Raw genomic sequence first — 20329 nt, 5'->3', positions numbered from 1 at the left:
GGATCCATCCCAAACAAACACGGGATCCATCCCCAAACGCGGGATCCATCCCCAAACACAGGATCCATCCCCCAAACACAGGATCCATCCCCAAACATGGGATCCATCCCAAACAAACACAGGATCCATCCCAAACAAACACGGGATCCACCCAAACAAACACGGGATCCACCCAAACAAACACGGGATCCACCCAAACAAACACGGGATCCACCCCCAAACACGGGATCCATCCCCCCAAACACAGGATCCATCCCCAAACACGGGATCCATCCCAAACAAACACGGGATCCATCCCCCTAAACACGGGATCCATCCCCCCAAACGCGGGATCCACCCCCCAAACACGGGATCCACCCCCAAACACGGGATCCATCCCCCCAAACATGGGATCCACCCCCAAACACGGGATCCACCCCCAAACACGGGATCCATCCCCCCAAACACGGGATCCATCCCCAAACACGGGATCCATCCCAAACAAACACGGGATCCATTCCCAAACACGGGATCCATTCCCAAACACGGGATCCATCCCCCAACACGGGATCCATCCCCCAAACACGGGATCCATCCCCCAAACACGGGATCCATCCCCCCAACACGGGATCCACCCCCCAAACACGGGATCCATCCCCAAACACGGGATCCATCCCCAAACACGGGATCCACCCCCAAACACGGGATCCACCCCCCCAAACACGGGATCCACCCCCAAACACGGGATCCACCCCCCAAACACGGGATCCACCCCCCCCCCCCCCCCCCGGATCCATCCCCAAACACGGGATCCACCCCCCAAACACGGGATCCATCCCCAAACACGGGATCCACCCCCCAAACACGGGATCCACCCCCCAAACACGGGATCCATCCTCAAACACAGGATCCATCCCAAACACGGGATCTATCCCCAAATACAGGATCCATCCCCAAATACAGGATCCATCCCCCCAAATACAGGATCCATCCCCTCATTCAGAGGTTTCCATGGGGTTTGTCCCTCCACAGAGCAGAAGCAGCAGGGGTGGCACCCTGGGTGTGACAGGGCTGCTGACCCCTGTGTCCCCCCAGCAGCAATTCCAGCATTGCCAGCTGTTCCCTCCTCCATGGCCCTGCACAAGGGGCAGCAGGAGCAGGCCAGGCACAGCCCCCCCAGAAATCCAGGTCATGGCATTAAAACCCATGGGATAAAAGCTCCTTCTGGCCTGGAAATCCATGAACCCGTTTATCAACCTCCCCTGGCTGATCTCCCATCTGAGCAGGATTAACCAGAACCTTTCCCTTCATTTGAAGCAGCTCCTTCTCTCTGACCCCTGGAGCTGCTTTCCCACCCAGCCCTGCAGAGCAGCCTGGGGCACCATCCCATGGTTTTGAGCAGATATTTTGGGGTTTTCTTCCAAGACTTGGTGTTCTTTTGGGCGTTTCTTGGGTGTTGTTTGGCAGATGTGCCCTCCCCACATCCCACATTTCCCCCTGTGCCTCCCACCAGCACCTGTGGGACCAGGTGGGGACCCAGGTCAGGGCAAAGATTTTAATCATCTCCACCCCACAAAAAAAAGTTGTTAGTCTGAAAAATGAGGCCCTGGCATTGGGGACAGATATGGAAAAGCCCTCTGAGGAGGGACAGAGCTGGCTGGGGCTGGGCATGCAGGGAGAAATCCCTGGAGGAAATTGCTGTGAAGGACATGGGAGCAGAGCAATGGGATCTGCCTGCTGGGTTTGTGTGGAGCTGACACTGCAACCCCCAAATCCCACCCTGAATCCACAGCCAGGGACCCCCCCAGGGCCAACACCTGGCCAGGCACTGCCAGGGATGGGCAAACACAGATCCCTTCCCTCCAGCCCCAAACTGGAACCCAGCCAGTGCCAGCACTCCTTGGGGGGAACTGTGAGGAACTCCAGGAACTCAGCATTGACTCTCAGTCCCACAGCCTGGGGAGGGCCCAGGAACATCAGGGCAGGACCCCCAGGGGGGTAAATTAACTCTGCACAAACGACCAGAATGGCCAGAAAGCACAGGATGGGAATGGAGAGAAATGACAAATCACAGGATGGGAATGGAGAGAAATCACAGAATGGGAATGGAGAGAAAACACAGAAATCACAGAAATCACAGAATGGGAATGGTCAGAAATCACAGAATGGAAATGGAGAGAAATCACAGAAATCACAGGATGGGAATGGACAGAAATCACAGGATGGGAATGGACAGAAATACCAGAAATCACAGAATGAGAATGGTCAGAAATCCCAGAAATCACAGAATGGGAATGGTCAGAAATGACAGGATGGGAATGGACAGAAATCACAGAATGGGAATGGAGAGAAATCACAGAATGGGAATGGTCAGAAATCCCAGAAATCACAGAATGGGAATGGTCAGAAATGACAGGATGGGAATGGACAGAAATCACAGAATGGGAATGGAGAGAAATCACAGAAATCACAGAATGGGAATGGTCAGAAATCACAGAAATCACAGAATGGGAATGGTCAGAAATGACAGGATGGGAATGGACAGAAATCACAGGATGGGAATGGACAGAAATCACAGAAATCAGAGGATGGGAATGGTCAGAAATGACAGGATGGGAATGGACAGAAATGACAAATCACAGAACTGGAGTGGTCTGAAATCCCAGAATGGGAATTATCAGCAATCACAGAACCAGAAATGGTTTGGCTTGCAGGGGACTTTACTCCAGGGCCTGTCCCTGAGTGCAGGCAGCCCAGAGTGGGGGAGATGGATGAAGCTCCAGAGCACAGCTGTGATGCACAGATGGCTTTCCTGGAATCAAGGAATGTCCTGGCTTGGGAGGAGCCACAGGATCCCCCAGTGCAGCTCCTGCACAGACCAACAACAATCCCACCCCAAACTCAGCCAGCAGAGCTCAATCCAGCCCCAAATAGTGAAATGCAGGCAGCACTAAAAATGTAAAAAAACACTGCATAAGAAAATGGGAAAAAAACCCCATAAAAGCTTTACAGCTGATGTAAATTATACATGAAGAGTTTTGAAGAGCTCCAAGTGATGAGAGAAGCTAAAACCTGGCGGGGAAAAATCGTGTCTGGCAGGGCTAAAACCAGTGAAAATGAGAGCTGGGAGTAAACAGCAACATCAGGAACAAAAGGGAGCCTGGAGGCAGCAGGGCTGGGTGAAATCCTGAGCAGGGCAGGGAGGATCCTGTGCCTGCCCCATCCTTTCCCCTGGAGCCTGCACACAGGGAAGCTCTGACACCAATCATGAGAAAAGGTGTCAGAGGTATCTACAAGAAATGGTATTTTTAGCTCAGCAGGCTGGGGAAATTGCAGCTTAAAATAATTACCTGAGTGAGGAGGTACCCGGGGCAGGGCAGGGGGTTGGTGATGGATCTGGGAATGCCCAGGGCTGGGGGTGGGGATTCAAACAGGGAGGGGAGGCAGCTCAAAGAGTTCATTGGGGTGACCCAAGTGGGCTGGGTGGGATCCTGGGCAGGAATTGTTCCCTGGCAGGGTGGGCAGGGCTGGCACAGGGTGCCCAGAGCAGCTGGGACAGGGAGAGGTGTCCCCATGGCAGGGGTGGCACTGGGTGGGTTTTGAGCTCCCTTCCCACCCACACCACTCTGGGATTCCATGGCCTGTCCCTGTCATGACTTTACTCATGTTTATGTCTCAGAAATGCTGATCCAGGGCCCCTTTTACAGGTGACACAGAAGCTTCAGATCTCCATGGAAAGGAGACCTTGCCCAGAAAAGCTGATTTGGCTCCTTGAACCTATCCCAAATCTGGTTTCTGAAGGCACAGCACAGGAACTGACCCACAGCATCCCCTCCACAGTGAGCAGAGCAGGAAATAAACCAGTGCCAAGTGCCAGGGAGGGCAGCAGGAGGGGCAGTGAACCCCTCTGTCTGCTGAGGCTCAACACCCAGCTTGCTTTTCCCAAATTTAACAAATGTCTGTGAAACCCTGGGCAAGGCACAGCCCCCCAGGAGCAGTGGCTGAGGGCTCAGCTGCCCCTGGTTAAAGAATTTAACCCTGGGCACAGCTCAGGGGGCAAAGTGCCCCTGGCAGAACCAAAAGCTGCAAACTGAGCTCACTCTGAAAGCCAGGCAGGAATCTTTAACTGTTCAGGCAAATTTGCATTGGAAGGGAATTTTCCACTCTGGATCCCTCCAGCTCCAGAGCAGATGTGTTTGTGGAAGAGGAGGATCCAGGAGAGCTGCAGGGCTGCACAGGGATCCCTGCAGTGCCCAGGGCCAGGCTGGACACTGGGAGGTGTCCCCATGGCTGGGGTGGCACTGGGGGGGCTCTGAGGTCCCTTTCAACCCAAACCATTCTGGCAATCCAAGATTTCTGTGATTTTAGAAGTCAGACATTAATGGGCTGAGCATGAAAAACACAGAGCAGAGGGTTCAGGAAAAACAGAATTCCCAAGCAAGGGAACGTGTGCTCAGGGAGGGGAATGAGCCAGGCCCAGCTGAGGGTGTGACCCTCACCCCAGAATGGACATCCCTGCCCCAGGCCCAGGCAGGGGCTGCAATTCCTCCCCAGGACAGAAGCCCAGGCTGAGGAGTGGTGGCACTTCAGAGTCCCAGGCACTGGGAATTCATTGTCCCTTCTGAGTGCAGAGCTCTGAACTGTCCTGGAGCCAGCCAGATGTACCCACAGCTGATCTGTACCACTGTCACCCCTGCCAGGACTCTCCCCCAGCACTTTGGGACACTTGTCTCTGCCCCTTTTCTCTTGTTTGATTGAAGGCAGAGAAAGAACAAAGGTGTAACAGAATTTCCCACTCCAGTCACCAGCTGGGAACTCCACAAAAACAAGGAAGGACCCCCTTGAGCAACCCAAACAATGACATTTCTGGAGCTCAGAGCAGCAGCAGCCTCAGGCAGGAGCCCAGGGGTGGCAGGGGCTGGGCAGGGTCCCCTCCTTGTCCCTGCCCTGCTCCCAGGGACAGTGAGAGGTGCTGAGCCCCAAACCAAACCTGAAATCACTCTAAATCTCAGATTCTGGAGATGTGACCCACACAAAGACCATTAACCCCTGCACCCCAACAGAGCTGGGATGGAAATGGCTTTTGGCAAACTCTTGTTGCTCCTCAGGAGGGTTTTGGGGTGTCAGAGCACAGCAGGGATCCCAGAGCCCAGGAGGGTTTTTGGGGTGTGGATGCACAGCAGGGATCCCAGAGCCCAGGAGGGTTTTTGGGGTGTGGATGCACAGCAGGAATCCCAGAGCTCAGGAGGGTTTTTGGGGTGTCAGAGCACAGCAGGGATCCCAGAGCCCAGGAGGGTTTTGGGGTGTGGAAGCACAGCAGGGATCCCAGAGCCCAGGAGGGTTTTGGGGTGTGAGAGCACAGCAGGGATCCCAGAGCCCAGGAGGGTTTTGGGGTGTGGATGCACAGCAGGGATCCCAGAGCCCAGGAGGGATCCCAGAGCCCAGGAGGGTTTTTGGGGTGTGAGAGCACAGCAGGGATCCCAGAGCCCAGGAGGGTTTTTGGGGTGTGAGAGCACAGCAGGGATCCCAGAGCCCAGGAGGGTTTTTGGGGTGTGGATGCACAGCAGGGATCCCAGAGCCCAGGAGGGTTTTGGGGTGTGGATGCAAAGCAGGGATCCCAGAGCCCAGGAGGGTTTTGGGGTGTGAGAGCACAGCAGGGATCCCAGAGCCCAGGAGGGATCCCAGAACCCAGGAGGGATCCCAGAGCCCAGGAGGGTTTTGGGGTGTGAGAGCACAGCAGGGATCCCAGAGCCCAGGAGGGTTTTGGGGTGTGAGAGCACAGCAGGGATCCCAGAGCCCAGGAGGGTTTTGGGGTGTGAGAGCACAGCAGGGATCCCAGAGCCCAGGAAGGTTTTTGGGGTGTGGATGCACAGCAGGGATCCCAGAGCCCAGGAGGGTTTTTGGGGTGTGAGAGCACAGCAGGGATCCCAGAGCCCAGGAGGGTTTTGGGGTGTGGATGCACAGCAGGGATCCCAGAGCCCAGGAGGGTTTTGGGGGTGTGAGAGCACAGCAGGGATCCCAGAGCCAGGGAGGGTTTTTGGGGTGTGGATGCACAGCAGGGATCCCAGAGCCCAGGAGGGTTTTTGGGGTGTGGATGCACAGCAGGGATCCAGAGCCCAGGAGGGTTTTTGGGGTGTGAGAGCACAGCAGGGATCCCAGAGCCCAGGAGGGTTTTGGGGTGTCAGAGCACAGCAGGGATCCCAGAGCCCAGGAGGGTTTTTGGGGTGTGAGAGCACAGCAGGGATCCCAGAGCCCAGGAGGATTTTTGGGGTGTGGATGCAAAGCAGGGATCCCAGAGCCCAGGAGGGTTTTGGGGTGAGCTGCCCCCCAACAGGAGCAGGTTTCTTACTTTGAGCAGCTTCATCAGCCCCTCCAGCTGCACCATCAGCTCTCTCCTGCTCTCCTGCAGGGCTGACATCCTCTGCTCCAGCTCATCCTTCCTCTGCCTGTGCCAGGGACATGGGACAGAGAGGCAGAAAATGAACTTGGGGTGTTTCAAACCTCCCCAGGGAATTCTGTGTCAGTCACTTTGGGTCCCATCATTGTCCTGCTCCCCATTCAACAGCTGGAGTGGGCTCAGCACAGCCACAATGACCCTGCAGGTGACAATTCCCTGCTCCCCCAAACCCTGAGAGCTGCTCCAGCCACAGGCAGAGGGAAACCCTGCTCAGCAGCAGAGCATTGAGAGGAAAAAAAAATACAAAAAGCACTTTTTATGTTTTTGAGCATCAGAGCCTGGCATCCTGTGGGGCTGAGACAGAGCAGGATGAGCTCTGGAGGGAAGGAGAGCTCAGAGCTGCTCTGGGAGGGATGGGACAGCCAGGACAGTCCCTGCACCAGCAGCCAGGTGACAGCAGAGGAGGAGGAGGAGGAGGAGGAGGAGTGACCTTCCCCTGCCTTCCCCTGGCTGCACAAACCTGTCTGCAGCTATTTCAGGAGTGATGACTGAGGCTGGGCTTTGTGGTTAAAAAAGGAAAGCAGTGAGTAATAAAGGAGCAGCTCAGGCAGACGTCAGCCTGCAGGGGCTCCTGTGCTGGCCCAGCCCTGGGCTGAGGAGTGACCTCAGGAAAGGGGATTGTTTCTGGCCCCACAGTGACTCTGCTGACAGCTGAGTGTGTCACCCAGTTAAACACCTCCTGAGCAGACTGAGCTGCTGCCATGGATTACCCAACTCTTCTTTAAAGGACAGAAAACCCTGGAATATTAACAAATATTGACCACCCTGGGTATTAACCACCTCTGGAATATTTACAAATATTGACCACCCTGGCTGTTGATCTCAGTCTCTTTCTGTGTGTTGAAGATTGTGGTTGTTAAATTGAAGATCTGGAGGGGGATACAGGGAAGCTGAGGAGGGAATCTTCACCAGAGGGACAGGGCACAGGGAATGGCTCCCAGTGCCAGGGGCAGGGCTGGGTGGGATTTGGGCAGGAATTGTTCCCTGGCAGGGTGGGCAGGGCTGGCACAGGGTGCCCAGAGCAGCTGTGGCTGCCCCTGGATCCCTGGCAGTGCCCAAGGCCAGGCTGGACACTGGGGACAGTGGGAGGTGTCCCCATGGCAGGGGTGGCACTGGGGGGGTTTGGGGTCCCTCCCACCCCACCCATCCCCAATTCCATGACTGTGCAGGCCGGGCTCATTCACAGGGAGGGTTTTATTGACTCCTGAAACAGCTCCAGGAGCTGCCCCTGCAGTGCCCCAGGTCAGTAGCCCAGCAGCCCCGGTCACTCTCCCCGGTCCCTCCCCAGCCACTCTCCCCGGTCACTCCCCGGTCACTCCCCAGTCACTCTCACGGTCACTCTCCCCGGTCACTCCCCTGGTCACTGCGGTCACTCTCCAGTCAGTGCGGTCACTCCGGTCACTCTCCGGTCACTCCCCGGTCACTCTCCCCGGTCACTGCGGTCAGTGCGGTCACTCCCCAGTCACTGCAGTCACTGCGGTCAGTGCGGTCACTCTCCGGTCACTCCCCGGTCACTCCGGTCACTCTCCGGTCAGTGCGGTCACTCTCCGGTCAGTGCGGTCACTCTCTGGTCACTCCCCGGTCACTCCGGTCACTCTCCGGTCAGTGCGGTCACTCTCCGGTCAGTGCGGTCCCTGCGGTCACTCCGCGGTCACTCTCCGGTCACTGCGGTCACTGCGGTCAGTGCGGTCACTCTCCGGTCACTGCAGTCACTCCGGTCAGTGCGGTCACTCTCCGGTCACTCCCTGGTCACTTCGGTCACTCTCCGGTCAGTGCGGTCACTCTCCGGTCCCTGCGGTCACTCTGCGGTCCCTGCGGTCACTCTCCGGTCACTGCGGTCCCTGCGGTCACTCTGCAGTCACTCTCCGGTCCCTGCGGTCCCTGCGGTCACTCTGCAGTCACTCTCTGGTCACTGCGGTCCCTGCGGTCACTCTGCGGTCACTCTCCGGTCACTGCGGTCCCTGCGGTCACTCTCCGGTCCCTGTGGTCACTCCAGTCTCTGCGGTCACTCCCCGGTCACTCCGGTCCCTGCGGTGACTCTGCGGTCCCTGCGGTCACTCCCCGGTCACTCTCCGGTCACTCCGCGGTCATTCCCTGGTCACTCCCCGGTCACTCTCCGGTCCCTGCGGTCACTCCCCGGTCACTCCGCGGTCACTCCCCGGTCACTCCGGTCCCTGCGGTGACTCTGCGGTCCCTGCGGTCACTCCGCGGTCACTCCGCGGTCACTCTCCGGTCACTCCGCGGTCACTCTGCGGTCACTCCGCGGTCACTCTCCGGTCACTCCGCGGTCACTCCGCGGTCACTCTCCGGTCCCTGCGGTCACTCCGCGGTCACTCCGCGGTCACTCCGCGGTCACTCACCGCAGCAGCCGCAGCTCGGCCAGCAGCGCGGGGTTGTGCTGCGCCCGCTCGGGCGTGGGCTGCGACGCCTGCTCGTGCTCCAGCCGCAGCCGCTGGATCTCCTGCAGGATCTCCCTGGGGACACACACACACCGTCACTGCCACTAAAGAGAGGACAGTGCACCATTGAACCATCCCGGTTAAATCCCCCTGCTAGGAATATTCTGTTTCTAAACAAGCTGTATCCACTGACAGCGTGCAGAGCAAGGCTCTCACACAGCCCAGCAGACCCTGCACAATCGGATTCCAGATCTGTGGCATCCATGGCAGCCCATCCCTGAGAGCAGCCTGCCTGACCCCTGCCATTTATCCACCAAGGATGGTTCTCTGTGGGTGACACATTGCCAGAGACCCCACCCCAGAGGAATGTCACATTTGTCTTTACAAACAAGTTGTGGATCTGTTGGTAGACAAAGTTGGCACCTAGAGATAAAAGAAACAATGGGAGGGATTGCACTGATTGATGAATGGAAAAGAGATTTGCCTTTACAAACAAACTGTAGGTTTGCTGGTAAATGAAATTGGGTAACAGAAGATGAAAGAAGCAACAGAGGGGGAAACTATGAATTGTACAAGAATTAAAAATTAAAAGGAAGGGTTGTACATTAGAGGGGAATGTCAGATATCAGGTGTTTGGGAGTCTGTGCCTCTCGAGTACCCCAGCCCATGGGGAAAGAGAGAGGGAAAAGCAGCAGGAAATTGGAATAAAAAGGAGGCTGTGTCCTCCAAAAATCTGAGAGATCCCAGGGGAATGGCCCATGGCCTGTCCCTTTATTGGAATAAAGCAAAAATGACTCCTCTGTCTCCTTTTTGGACATAAAACTCTGGTGTTTGTGGTTTAATTTTCCTTACACACCGACCACCACTGCTCACCTGGCAGAATTATGACAACAAAAATAACAATTGTTGATGGCTGCAAGGGAACCGTGCTATAAAGGGAGCTGCAAGGCAAAGCTCAGGGGGATGGAGTGGGCAGTGCCCCCAGGTGTCCCCAGCACTGCTTGCTCTGTCTGGATAAAATAAACCCACTGAAGTTTTGGTGAATATCGAGATTTTGTTCCTCATTTATGACACCAGGGGTGCGAGCACAGCCCGGGGGGTGCATTATCCACAAGGATGGAATCAGGCACTGCAGTGCTCTCCAGCCCCTGGACTGCACCCCCAGAGGGTTCCAGCAGCACAGAGGTGCCAGTCCCAGGCTCCCTGCCCTGCAGGGGCTCAGCAGCACTGGCAGGATCCCAGCTGGCCCAGCAGGGAGGACACAGGAGCAGCTCACAGACACCAGGGAGCCTCAGGGTGCCCAGAGGCAGCAGCACAGCCCAGGCCCTGTGTCCTGAGCTGGGGTGGCCACGGGCTCAGTGCAGCAGGACAAACCCTGCCAGCAGCAGGGTGTCACCTCCAGCTCTCCTTGCTGGCAGAACTGCTGATGCTGAGTGACATGTCCTTCACCAGGATCTCCAGGAACTTTTCCATATACCTGCAGGGACTCTGGGCAGAGCACTGGAGCTGCAGCAGTGCCAGCACTGAGCTGCTCCTGCTCTCCAGGAACTGCTGCTGCTCCAAACTTCCCTTGGAGCAAACTTCCAAACTTCCAACCTTCCCTGGAGCAGCCTCTGCCCACTGCTGGGGGTGCCTGGGCACGGGGCTGTGAGCACAGGGACACCATGGGAACCCTTGGGAGGGACCCCAAATCCCCCCAGTGCCACCCCTGCCATGGGGACACCTCCCACTGTCCCCAGTGTCCAGCCTGGCCTTGGGCACTGCCAGGGATCCAGGGGCAGCCACAGCTGCTCTGGGCACCCTGTGCCAGCCCTGCCCACCCTGCCAGGGAACAATTCCTGCCCAGGATCCCACCCATGGGAGCCATTCCCTGGGTCCTGTCCCTCCCTGCCTTGTCTCCATCTTTCCTGTCAGCTCCTTCAGGCACTGGAAGGTCACAGTTTGGTCACCCTGGAGCTTCTCTTCTCCAGGTGAACAATCCCCATTTTCTCAGCCTTTCCTCACAGCAGAGCTGCTCCATCCTCTGATCCCCTGCTGCCTCCTCTGGGCTCTGCAGCAGCTCCAGCTCCTTGTGCTGTTGGAATCCCCAGGGCTGGGGCAGCTCTGCAGGTGGGGCTCACCTGGGCACAGGGGCACAATCCCCCCTTTCCTGCTGGGGGATCAGCCCAGGACTGGGGGGTTTCAGGGGTTTCTGGGATCAGATCCCAGCTCAGCATTGCTGGATGTGCTGTGAGCTCCAGGGCTCAGTGCTGGTGATTCCAAGGATTAGAGCCCAAGCCCTCCCTGGGGACCAGGGCAGCCCCTCCCAGGATCATGAGCTCGTTAGTGAGTCACTCATCAGGCCATGGCTCAGGGAGGGCTGTACCTGTTCTTGCTCTCCAGCTCTGCTATCAGCTGCCTCTGCTGCCTGTTGGCATCGAAGCTGAAGCTCAGCTCAGCCGGGGGACGGGGCTGGGACAGAGGGACACAAACAACAATCGAAATCAGTGAGAGAAATCACATCACAGAGATCAAATCACAGAGATCAGTGACACAAATCACAGACATCAGTGACACACATCACAGAAATCACAGAGATCAGTGACACAAATCACAGACATCAGTGACACACATCACAGAAATCACAGAGATCAGTGACACAAATCACAGAAATCACATCACCAAAATCAATGAGAGAAATCACATCACACAGATCAAATCACAGAGATCAGTGACACAAATCACAGAAATCAATGAGACAAATCAAATCACACAGATCACCAAAATCAATGACACAAATCACACAAATCACAATCAAAATCAATGAGAGAAATCACATCACAGAGATCAAATCACAGAGATCAGAGATCAATGACACAAATCACAGAAATCAATGACATAAATCACACCAATCACAGAGATCAATGACACAAATCACAGAAATCACATCACCAAAATCAATGACAAAAATCACACAAATCACAATCAAAATCAACGAGAGAAATCACATCACACAAATCAAATCACAGAGATCACAGAGATCCATGAGACAAATCACAGAAATCAATTACATAAATCACACAAATCACAGAAATCAATGAGAAAAATCACAGAAATCAATGAGACAAATCAAATCACACAGATCACCAAAATCAATGAGACAAATCCAATCACACAAAACACAGAGATCAATGAGACAAATCACAGAGATCAATGACACAAATCACAGAAATCAGATCACCAAAATCAATGACACCAATCAAATCACACAAATCAGAGATCAAATCACACAAATTAGATCACCAAAATCAATCACACAAATCACACAAAATCACAAGAATCACACCAAATCACACAAATCAAATCACACAAATCAGAGATCACATCACACCAAATCACGGAAATCAGACAAACCACAAAAATCACACAAACCACACAAATCACACCAATCAATCACACAAATCACACCAATCAATCACACCAATCAATCAATCACACCAATCAAATCACACCAATCAATCAGACAAATCACACCAACCCATCAATCAATCAATCAATCACACCAATCCTCTCTGTCTCTCCCAAACTCTGCCCAAGGTTAAACAAGGAAAAAAATGAAATATCCTGGCTGTGGATGGAGCTCCAGCTCCCAAAATCTGCCCAGGATTAAACAAGTAAAAAAATGAAATATCCTGGCTGTGGATGGAGCTCCAGCTCGCAAACTCTGCCCAAGATTAAACAAGTAAAAAAATAAAATATCCTGGCTGTGGATGGAGCACCAGCTCCCCAGCAGAGCCTGAGGATGGGTGGTTCCAGCAGCCAGCTCCTTTCTGGACCCTGTGGAATGAAGATTTCATTCCCAGCCATGACTAAGGGTCCTTCCAGCACCTTCCAGTGGGACTGGGACCCAGCACTTGCTGCCCCAGCTTGGATTTGACAGCAGCACATGGATATTTCCTCCTTTTCCATCCCAACCTGGCACTGTGTCCCCTGAGAATTTCAGTGTCCCTGGAGCACAGAGTGGCTCTGGATGTGCCACCCCACAGCAGCACCAGAGCTGTGCTGGTTTGACACAGGAATGTGCCCACAGCCTCTGCCAGGGCAAATTCACACCCCAGGGGAAATTCAGATCCTGGCCTGAAAACATCCCTGGAATTCCAGAAAACTCTTATTGAGCTCCAGCCAAATCAGGGATCTCACATCCTATCCTGCAAACATCCCTGGAATTCCAGAAAACTCTTATTGTGTAAGCTCCAACCAAATCAGGAATCCCACATCCTAGACTGCAAATATTCCCTGGAATTCCAGAAAATTCTTATTGAGTTCCAGCCAAATCAGGGATCCCACATCCTAGATTGCAAATATTCCCTGGAACTCCAGAAAATTCTTATTGAGCTCCAGCCAGGACAGGGATCCTACATCCTAGACTGCAAACATCCCTGGAACTCCAGAAAATTCTTATTGTGTGAGCTCCATCCAAATCAGAGATCCCACATCCTAGACTGCAAACATTCCTGGAATTCCAGAAAACTCTTGTTGTGCTCCTGTAGCCACTTTCTGTCAGGGCAGAGTTGGTTTTTTACCAGCTGGAAACATGTTTGTGTTTATTTTCTCCTGTAAACTGCAAACCCAACCCCACCTTTCCCCCTGCCAGGCTTCCCCCTGGAATAACCCACCCACAGCTGCCCATGGTTTGCTTTCCTCAGGTACCTGCACATTTATCCCCCTGCAGGATTTATCTCCTGTTCCCCCACTGCCCTGACTCATCCTGCACCAACACAGATTTGGGATTTTGTGCAGCTTTGGGATCCCAGCCCCTCGAGGTGCCCCCAGAGCCTGTGGCAGGGACAGGGTCACATCTGGGAACCCTGGAAATTGAGAATTTTGGGCTCTCTGCCCCCAGGGGAACACTGGAAATTGAGAATTTTGGGCTCTCTGCCCCCAGGGGAACACTGGAAATTGAGAATTTTGGGCTCTCTGACCCCAGGGGAACACTGTCTCTGACCTGAGGCTGTGGAGAAGCCTCCCAAAATTGAGATAGAATTGAGTTTATGGGTGTGTAGTTTAAATAGAAGTGTGTGATATCACATGGTGGAAAAGTTAGAATTTGGGGTTTTGGAATACAGCAATATACAGAAAGCAAGAAGGAGGTTTTGGGCCAGAGGTTTTGTCCTTCTCCACCTTCTTCTTCATGGCTCTGGGTGACACTTTTTTAATTGGATGGAAAATGCCACACTGAGGGTCATAGATGTTTGGTTATTGGGCCAAAAGTAAAATCATTGAGGTGTTGGTTCTTACTTGGACAGTTTAAGTTTAAAAGACTTTGTAACAAGAGATCCACCTCAATTTTTAACCTGTTAGCTGCAAGTGCTGCAGAGGTGACTGTAACATGGGTAAGAATTAATAAACTGAGTCTGAAGATGAAATTGTGTGTGGAGCATTGAACCTGCCTGTGGCAGAGGGGGAGCAGCTGCAGTGGAGAATCACTGAGAGCATCACTGAGAGCATCACTGAGAGCAGCACTCACTGCATCACTGAGTGACTGCATCACCCACTGCATCACTCACTGCATCACTCACTGCATCACTCACTCACTGCATCACTCACTCACTGCATCACTCACTCACTGCATCACTCACTCACTGCATCACTGACTGACTGCATCACCCACTGCATCACTCACTGCATCACTCACTGACTGCATCACTCACTGACTGCATCACTCACTGACTGCATCACTCACTGACTGCATCACTCACTGCATCACTCACTGCATCACTCACTCACTGCATCACTCACTCACTGCATCACTCACTCACTGCATCACTGACTGCATCACTGACTGCATCACTGACTGCATCACTCACTCACTGCATCACTCCCTGCATCACTCACTCACTGCATCACTCACTCACTGCATCACTCACTCACTGCATCACTCACTGCATCACTCACAGCACTCACTCCCTGCATCACTCACTCACTGCATCACTCACTCACTGCATCACTCACTGCATCACTCACTGCATCACTCACAGCACTCACTCACTGCATCACTCACTCACTGCATCACTCACTGCATCACTCACTCACTGCATCACTCACTGCATCACTCACTGCATCACTCACAGCACTCACTCACTGCATCACTCACTCACTGCATCACTGAGAGCATCACTCACTGCATCACTCACTGCATCACTCACTGCATCACTGAGAGCATCACTCACTGCATCACTGAGAGCATCACTCACTGCATCACTGAGAGCATCACTCACTCACTGCATCACTGAGAGCATCACTCACTCACTGCATCACTCACTCACTGCATCACCCACTCACTGCATCACTCACTCACTGCATCACTCACTGCATCACCCACTCACTGCATCACTTACTCACTGCATCACTCACTGCATCACCCACTCACTGCATCACTCACTCACTGCATCACTCACTGCATCACTCACTGCATCACCCACTCACTGCATCACTCACTCACTGCATCACTCACTGCATCACTCACTGCATCACCCACTCACTGCATCACTTACTCACTGCATCACTCACTGCATCACTCCCTGCATCACTCACTCACTGCATCACTCACTCACTGCATCACTGACTGCATCACTCACTGCATCACTCACTGCATCACTGAGAGCATCACTCACTCACTGCATCACTCCCTGCATCACTCACTCACTGCATCACTCACTCACTGCATCACCCACTCACTGCATCACTCACAGCATCACCCACTCACTGCATCACTCACTCACTGCATCACTCACTCACTGCATCACTCACTGCATCACTCACTGCATCACTCACAGCATCACTCACTCACTGCATCACTGAGAGCATCACTCACTGCATCACTCACTGCATCACTCACTCACTGCATCACTCACTGCATCACTGAGAGCATCACTCACTGCATCACTGAGAGCATCACTCACTGCATCACTGAGAGCATCACTCACTCATTGCATCACTGAGAGCATCACTCACTCACTGCATCACTCCCTGCATCACTCACTCCCTGCATCACTCACTCACTGCATCACTCACTCACTGCATCACCCACTCACTGCATCACTTACTCACTGCATCACTCACTGCATCACTCACTCACTGCATCACCCACTCACTGCATCACTCACTGCATCACTCACTGCATCACCCACTCACTGCATCACTTACTCACTGCATCACTCACTGCATCACCCACTCACTGCATCACTCACTCACTGCATCACTCACTGCATCACTCACTGCATCACCCACTCACTGCATCACTTACTCACTGCATCACTCACTGCATCACTTACTCACTGCATCACTCACTGCATCACTCCCTGCATCACTCACTCACTGCATCACTCACTCACTGCATCACTCACTCACTGCATCACTCCCAGCCTCTCTCCCATCACTCCCAGCCTCATTCCATCACTCCCATCCCTCCCTCACTCCCTCCCCTCCCATCACTCACAGCATTTCCAGCCTCAGCTGCCAGCCGAGCAGCGTAGCGAGCGATCAGCCGGTGCTCCTCGTCCAGCCGGCCCGGGCTGTCCAGCACACTGAGAAATGAACAGAGTCAGGGCAAAACACTGAAAAATCAACAAACAGGGTCAGCCTGGACACTGCAAAATCAACAAACAGTGTCAGCCTGGGCTGTCCAGCACACTGAGAAATGAACAGAGTCAGGGCAAAACACTGAAAAATCAACAAACAGGGTCAGCCTGGACACTGCAAAATCAACAAACAGTGTCAGCCTGGGCTGTCCAGCACACTGAGAAATGAACAGAGTCAGGGCAAAACACTGAAAAATCAACAAACAGGGTCAGCCTGGACACTGCAAAATCAACAAACAGGGTCAGCCTGGGCTGTCCAGCACACTGAAATATGAACAGAGTCAGGGCAAAACACTGTAAAACTAAATCAGAGTGTGCTCAGGACACTGCAAAACTAAACCAGAGTCAGCCTGGGCTGTCCAGCACATTGCAAAAATAAACCAGAGTGTGCTCAGGACACTGCAAAAACAAACCAGAGTCAGCCTGGGCTGTCCAGCACACTGAAAAATAAACTACAGTCAGCCCAGGCTGTCCAGCACACTGGAAAACAAACCAGAGTAAGGGCAAAACACTGCAAAAACAAACCAGAGTCAGCCTGGGCACTGCAAAACTAAACCAGAGTCAGCCTGGGCTGTCCAGCACACTGCAAAAATAAACTACAGTCAGCCTGGACTGTCCAGGACACTGAAAAAATAAATAGAGTCAGCCTGGACACTGCAAAATAAACAAACAGGGTCAGCCTGGGGTGTCCAGCACACTGGAAAACAAACAGAGTCAGGCCTGTACACTGCAAAAACAAACCAGAGGGTGCTCAGGACACTGAAAAACTAAACCAGAGTGTGCTCAGGACACTACAAAAACAAACTAGTCAGGCCTGGGCTGTCCAGCACACTGCAAAGCAAACAGGGTCAGCCTGGACACTTGCAAAACTAAACCAGAGTGTGCTCAGGACACTGAAAAAATAAACAGGATCAGGGCAGGACACTGAAAAAATAAACCAGAGTCAGGCCAGGACTGTCCAGGACACTGCAGAACCAAACCAGAGCCAGCCTGGGCTCACAGAACCAAACCAGAGGCAGCCTGGGTCTCAGGAGCACCCCAGGGTGGTGCCAGGGCACAGAGCCCTGCTGGCCATACCCACACCATTCCCTTCCTGCTCCTTCCAGAGCAGGGACCCCACCCCAGCTTCCCTCCCAGCAGCTGCTCCACAGGATCACAGATTCCAGCTGGGATGGAGGGAAATCATTTGCTTTGGGCCCAGATTTAATTTGTTTGAGGCATTTTTGTGCAAACCCTGCTGGTTACCCCAGCCAGGGCCAGGGGAGGAGGGAAGCTCTGTGTGGGAATTCAGGATGATTTCCATGGGGAGCTGGGCAGAGCCCTCTGAACCCCAACACCCCCAACAGGGATTTAGTGCACTAAAACAGGGATTTAGGGGCACTCTGCAAAGCCTGACTTACAGCCAGGATGGGCTGGGGGTTGGGCTGGGGTTTGGGATAGGGGGACAGGGGTGACACAGCTGCTGGGGCCAAGCTGGAGGGGCTGGGGACACCCTGGACAGTGGGACACGTCCCTGCCATGGCAGGAGCTGGTGCCAAAGCAGCCAGGACTGCAGCCCTTGGAAATGTGTGAAAAACCATCCCAAACAATCAGCAGAGCCAGTGACAGCCCCTGAGGTGACAGAGGGACAGAGAGGGGTGAGACAGGAGCAGCAGAGACAGCAGAGGGGACAGGCCCAGGGTGGGCAGGGAGAGCAGCCTGGGTGTGGCAGGACACCATTCCCCGTAAATCCTGTCAATGCCACCATCCTCTGTAAATCAGGTTAAAGGCACCATTTTCTGTAAATCCTGTCAATGCCACCATCCTCTGTAAATCAGGTTAAAGGCACCATTTTCTGTAAATCCTGTCAATGCCACCATCCTCTGCTTATGTCAATCCCAACCTGTCAGTGCCATCACTGCTCCAGCCAGGCTGGGCCTGCACTGCTGCAGCAGCTCCCAAAAAACCTCCTGTTCCCCTGAGTGTCCCTCTCCAAGTGTCCCTTCCCACCAGGGCTGATGGCATCCCTTGGGTTAAAGCCTTGTGGAAGGTTTGGGCTCTGAGCTCCTGCTGGGGCAGTGACCCTCATCTCACCCATTATCTGCTCATGGGCCATCTTTAAACCAGCTGGACAATCATCTTTACCTTCCCACAGCCCATCCTCCCTCCAGCAGATATCTCCTGTTCATGGCTCAGGTGTTAAAAACCAGCTGGGGCAGTCATCTTTACCTTTGCCATGACCCACCCTTCACCCAGGAGGTATCACCTGTTAATGGGCCATTGTTAAAAACTGGGTGTGGCAGCGATTCTTATCCCTGTGGGAGATATCTCCTGTTAATGGGCCATTGTTAAAAACCAACTGAGCAATCATCTTTATCTTCCCACAGCCCATCCTCCCTCCAGGAGATATCACCTGTTCATGGCCACTGAGTCCCAGGGCATGGCTGATAAAATTCCATCATCCCACTGGGAGATGCTCCAGCCAGGGCAGGAGCCAAGCCTTTCCTACCCAGACAAAAACTGAGATTTTTGGACACCAAGGGACTTTCTTTCCACTGGATTCCAGAGGAAAGCCAGACCCTTCCACATCATCCCTGGAGCTTCAGAGGAAACTGCCCCTTCTCCAGGAGCACTGCTCCAGCTGAGCCACATCTGCCCCTGCAGGAGGATGCAGCACCATGGAATGGGACTGTGCCACCACCCTGACTGACTGACTGTGCCAGCTTGGATTCTGACTCTGGCAGTGTTTTGGGATTGTCCTTTGTAATACTGTATTTCTATTTTAATTTTCCTAGCAAAGAACTGTTATTCCTATTCCCAAATCTTTGCCTGAGAGCCCTTAATTTCACAATAATAATTTGGAGGGTAGGGGGGGTTTGCATTCTCCATCTCAAAGAAAAGCTCCTGCCTTTGTTGTCTCACACCTGTGCTGCAGAGCAGGAGAGCAGGGACAGGAGGAGGGAGAGCAGGGATGAGCTGCAGGATGGGCTGGGCAGGAACTCAGGGGGAGCTGAGACTGCAGCTGGTCACAGACAGGAGGGAAGGAGAGAACCTTGGGCCTGGGGAGGGGGCTGTGCTGGGAGGGACCCCACGGCCCAGGGACCCCTGTCCTGTCCCACTGACCCCTGTCCTGTCCCCAGTGTCCCTGTCCAGTCCCCAGTGTCCCTGCCCTGTCCCCAGTGTCCTGCCCTGTCCCCAATGTCCCTCCCCTGTCCCCAGTGTCCCTGTGCTGTCCCAGTGTCCCCTGCCCTGTCCCAGTGTCCCTGCCCTGTCCCCAGTGTCCCTTTGCTGTCCCCATGTCCCTTTGCTGTCCCACTGTCCCTGCGCTGTCCCAGTGTCCCTTTGCTGTCCCCAGTGTCCCTGTCCTGTCCCCAGTGTCCCAGCCCTGTCCCCAGTGTCCCTGCCCTGTCCCCATGTCCCTTTGCTGTCCCACTGTCCCTGCGCTGTCCCCACTGTCCCTTTGCTGTCCCACTGTCCCTGCGCTGTCCCCACTGTCCCTGTGCTGTCCCCACTGTCCCTTTGCTGTCCCCACTGACCCCTGCCCTGTCCCAGTGTCCCTGCCCTGTCCCCAGTGTCCCTTTGCTGTCCCACTGTCCCTTTGCTGTCCCACTGTCCCTGTGCTGTCCACACTGTCCCTTTGCTGTCCCACTGTCCCTGCGCTGTCCCCACTGTCCCTTTGCTGTCCCCACTGCCCCTTTGCTGTCCCAGTGTCCCTGCCCTTTCCCCAGTGTCCCTGTCCTGTCCCCACTGTCCCTGCCCTGTCCCGTGTCCCTCCCCTGTCCCCCGGGCACTGACCCGGCCCCGCTCCGCAGCCGCTCGGCGCAGGTTCGGATCAGGGCGTGCTCCTCCTGCTGGGAGGGGCCGGGGCACCTGCGGGGAGCGAAACACGGGGACGG

The 20329-nt window shown here is 54.2% G+C and overlaps 2 protein-coding genes across 2 annotated transcripts in view; one reads left to right on the top strand and one right to left on the bottom strand.

Moving 5' to 3' along the window:
* OST4 (oligosaccharyltransferase complex subunit 4, non-catalytic) overlaps positions 1-20329 on the top strand; it is a 220721-nt gene that overhangs the window by 83164 nt on the left and 117228 nt on the right. The gene's annotated exons all lie outside the window — the stretch shown is intronic.
* Positions 1-20329, bottom strand: part of DTNB (dystrobrevin beta) — a gene marked incomplete at its 3' end in the record, with an annotated part of 83331 nt that overhangs the window by 2902 nt on the left and 60100 nt on the right. The window contains exons 12-16 of the mRNA XM_079298277.1: positions 20229-20281; positions 16313-16400; positions 11201-11286; positions 8797-8910; positions 6329-6425 (exon numbers count right to left, since the gene is read on the bottom strand). Coding sequence (XP_079154403.1) covers positions 6329-6425; positions 8797-8910; positions 11201-11286; positions 16313-16400; positions 20229-20281 — 438 coding nt within the window. The remainder of the gene's footprint in view (positions 1-6328; positions 6426-8796; positions 8911-11200; positions 11287-16312; positions 16401-20228; positions 20282-20329) is intronic.

This window comes from Erithacus rubecula, assembly GCF_903797595.1.
Source record: "Erithacus rubecula genome assembly, chromosome: 2".
Taxonomy (NCBI): domain Eukaryota; kingdom Metazoa; phylum Chordata; class Aves; order Passeriformes; family Muscicapidae; genus Erithacus; species Erithacus rubecula.
The sequence above is the reverse complement of the archived record's forward strand: the minus strand, read 5'-3'. Positions and strand labels throughout refer to the sequence as shown.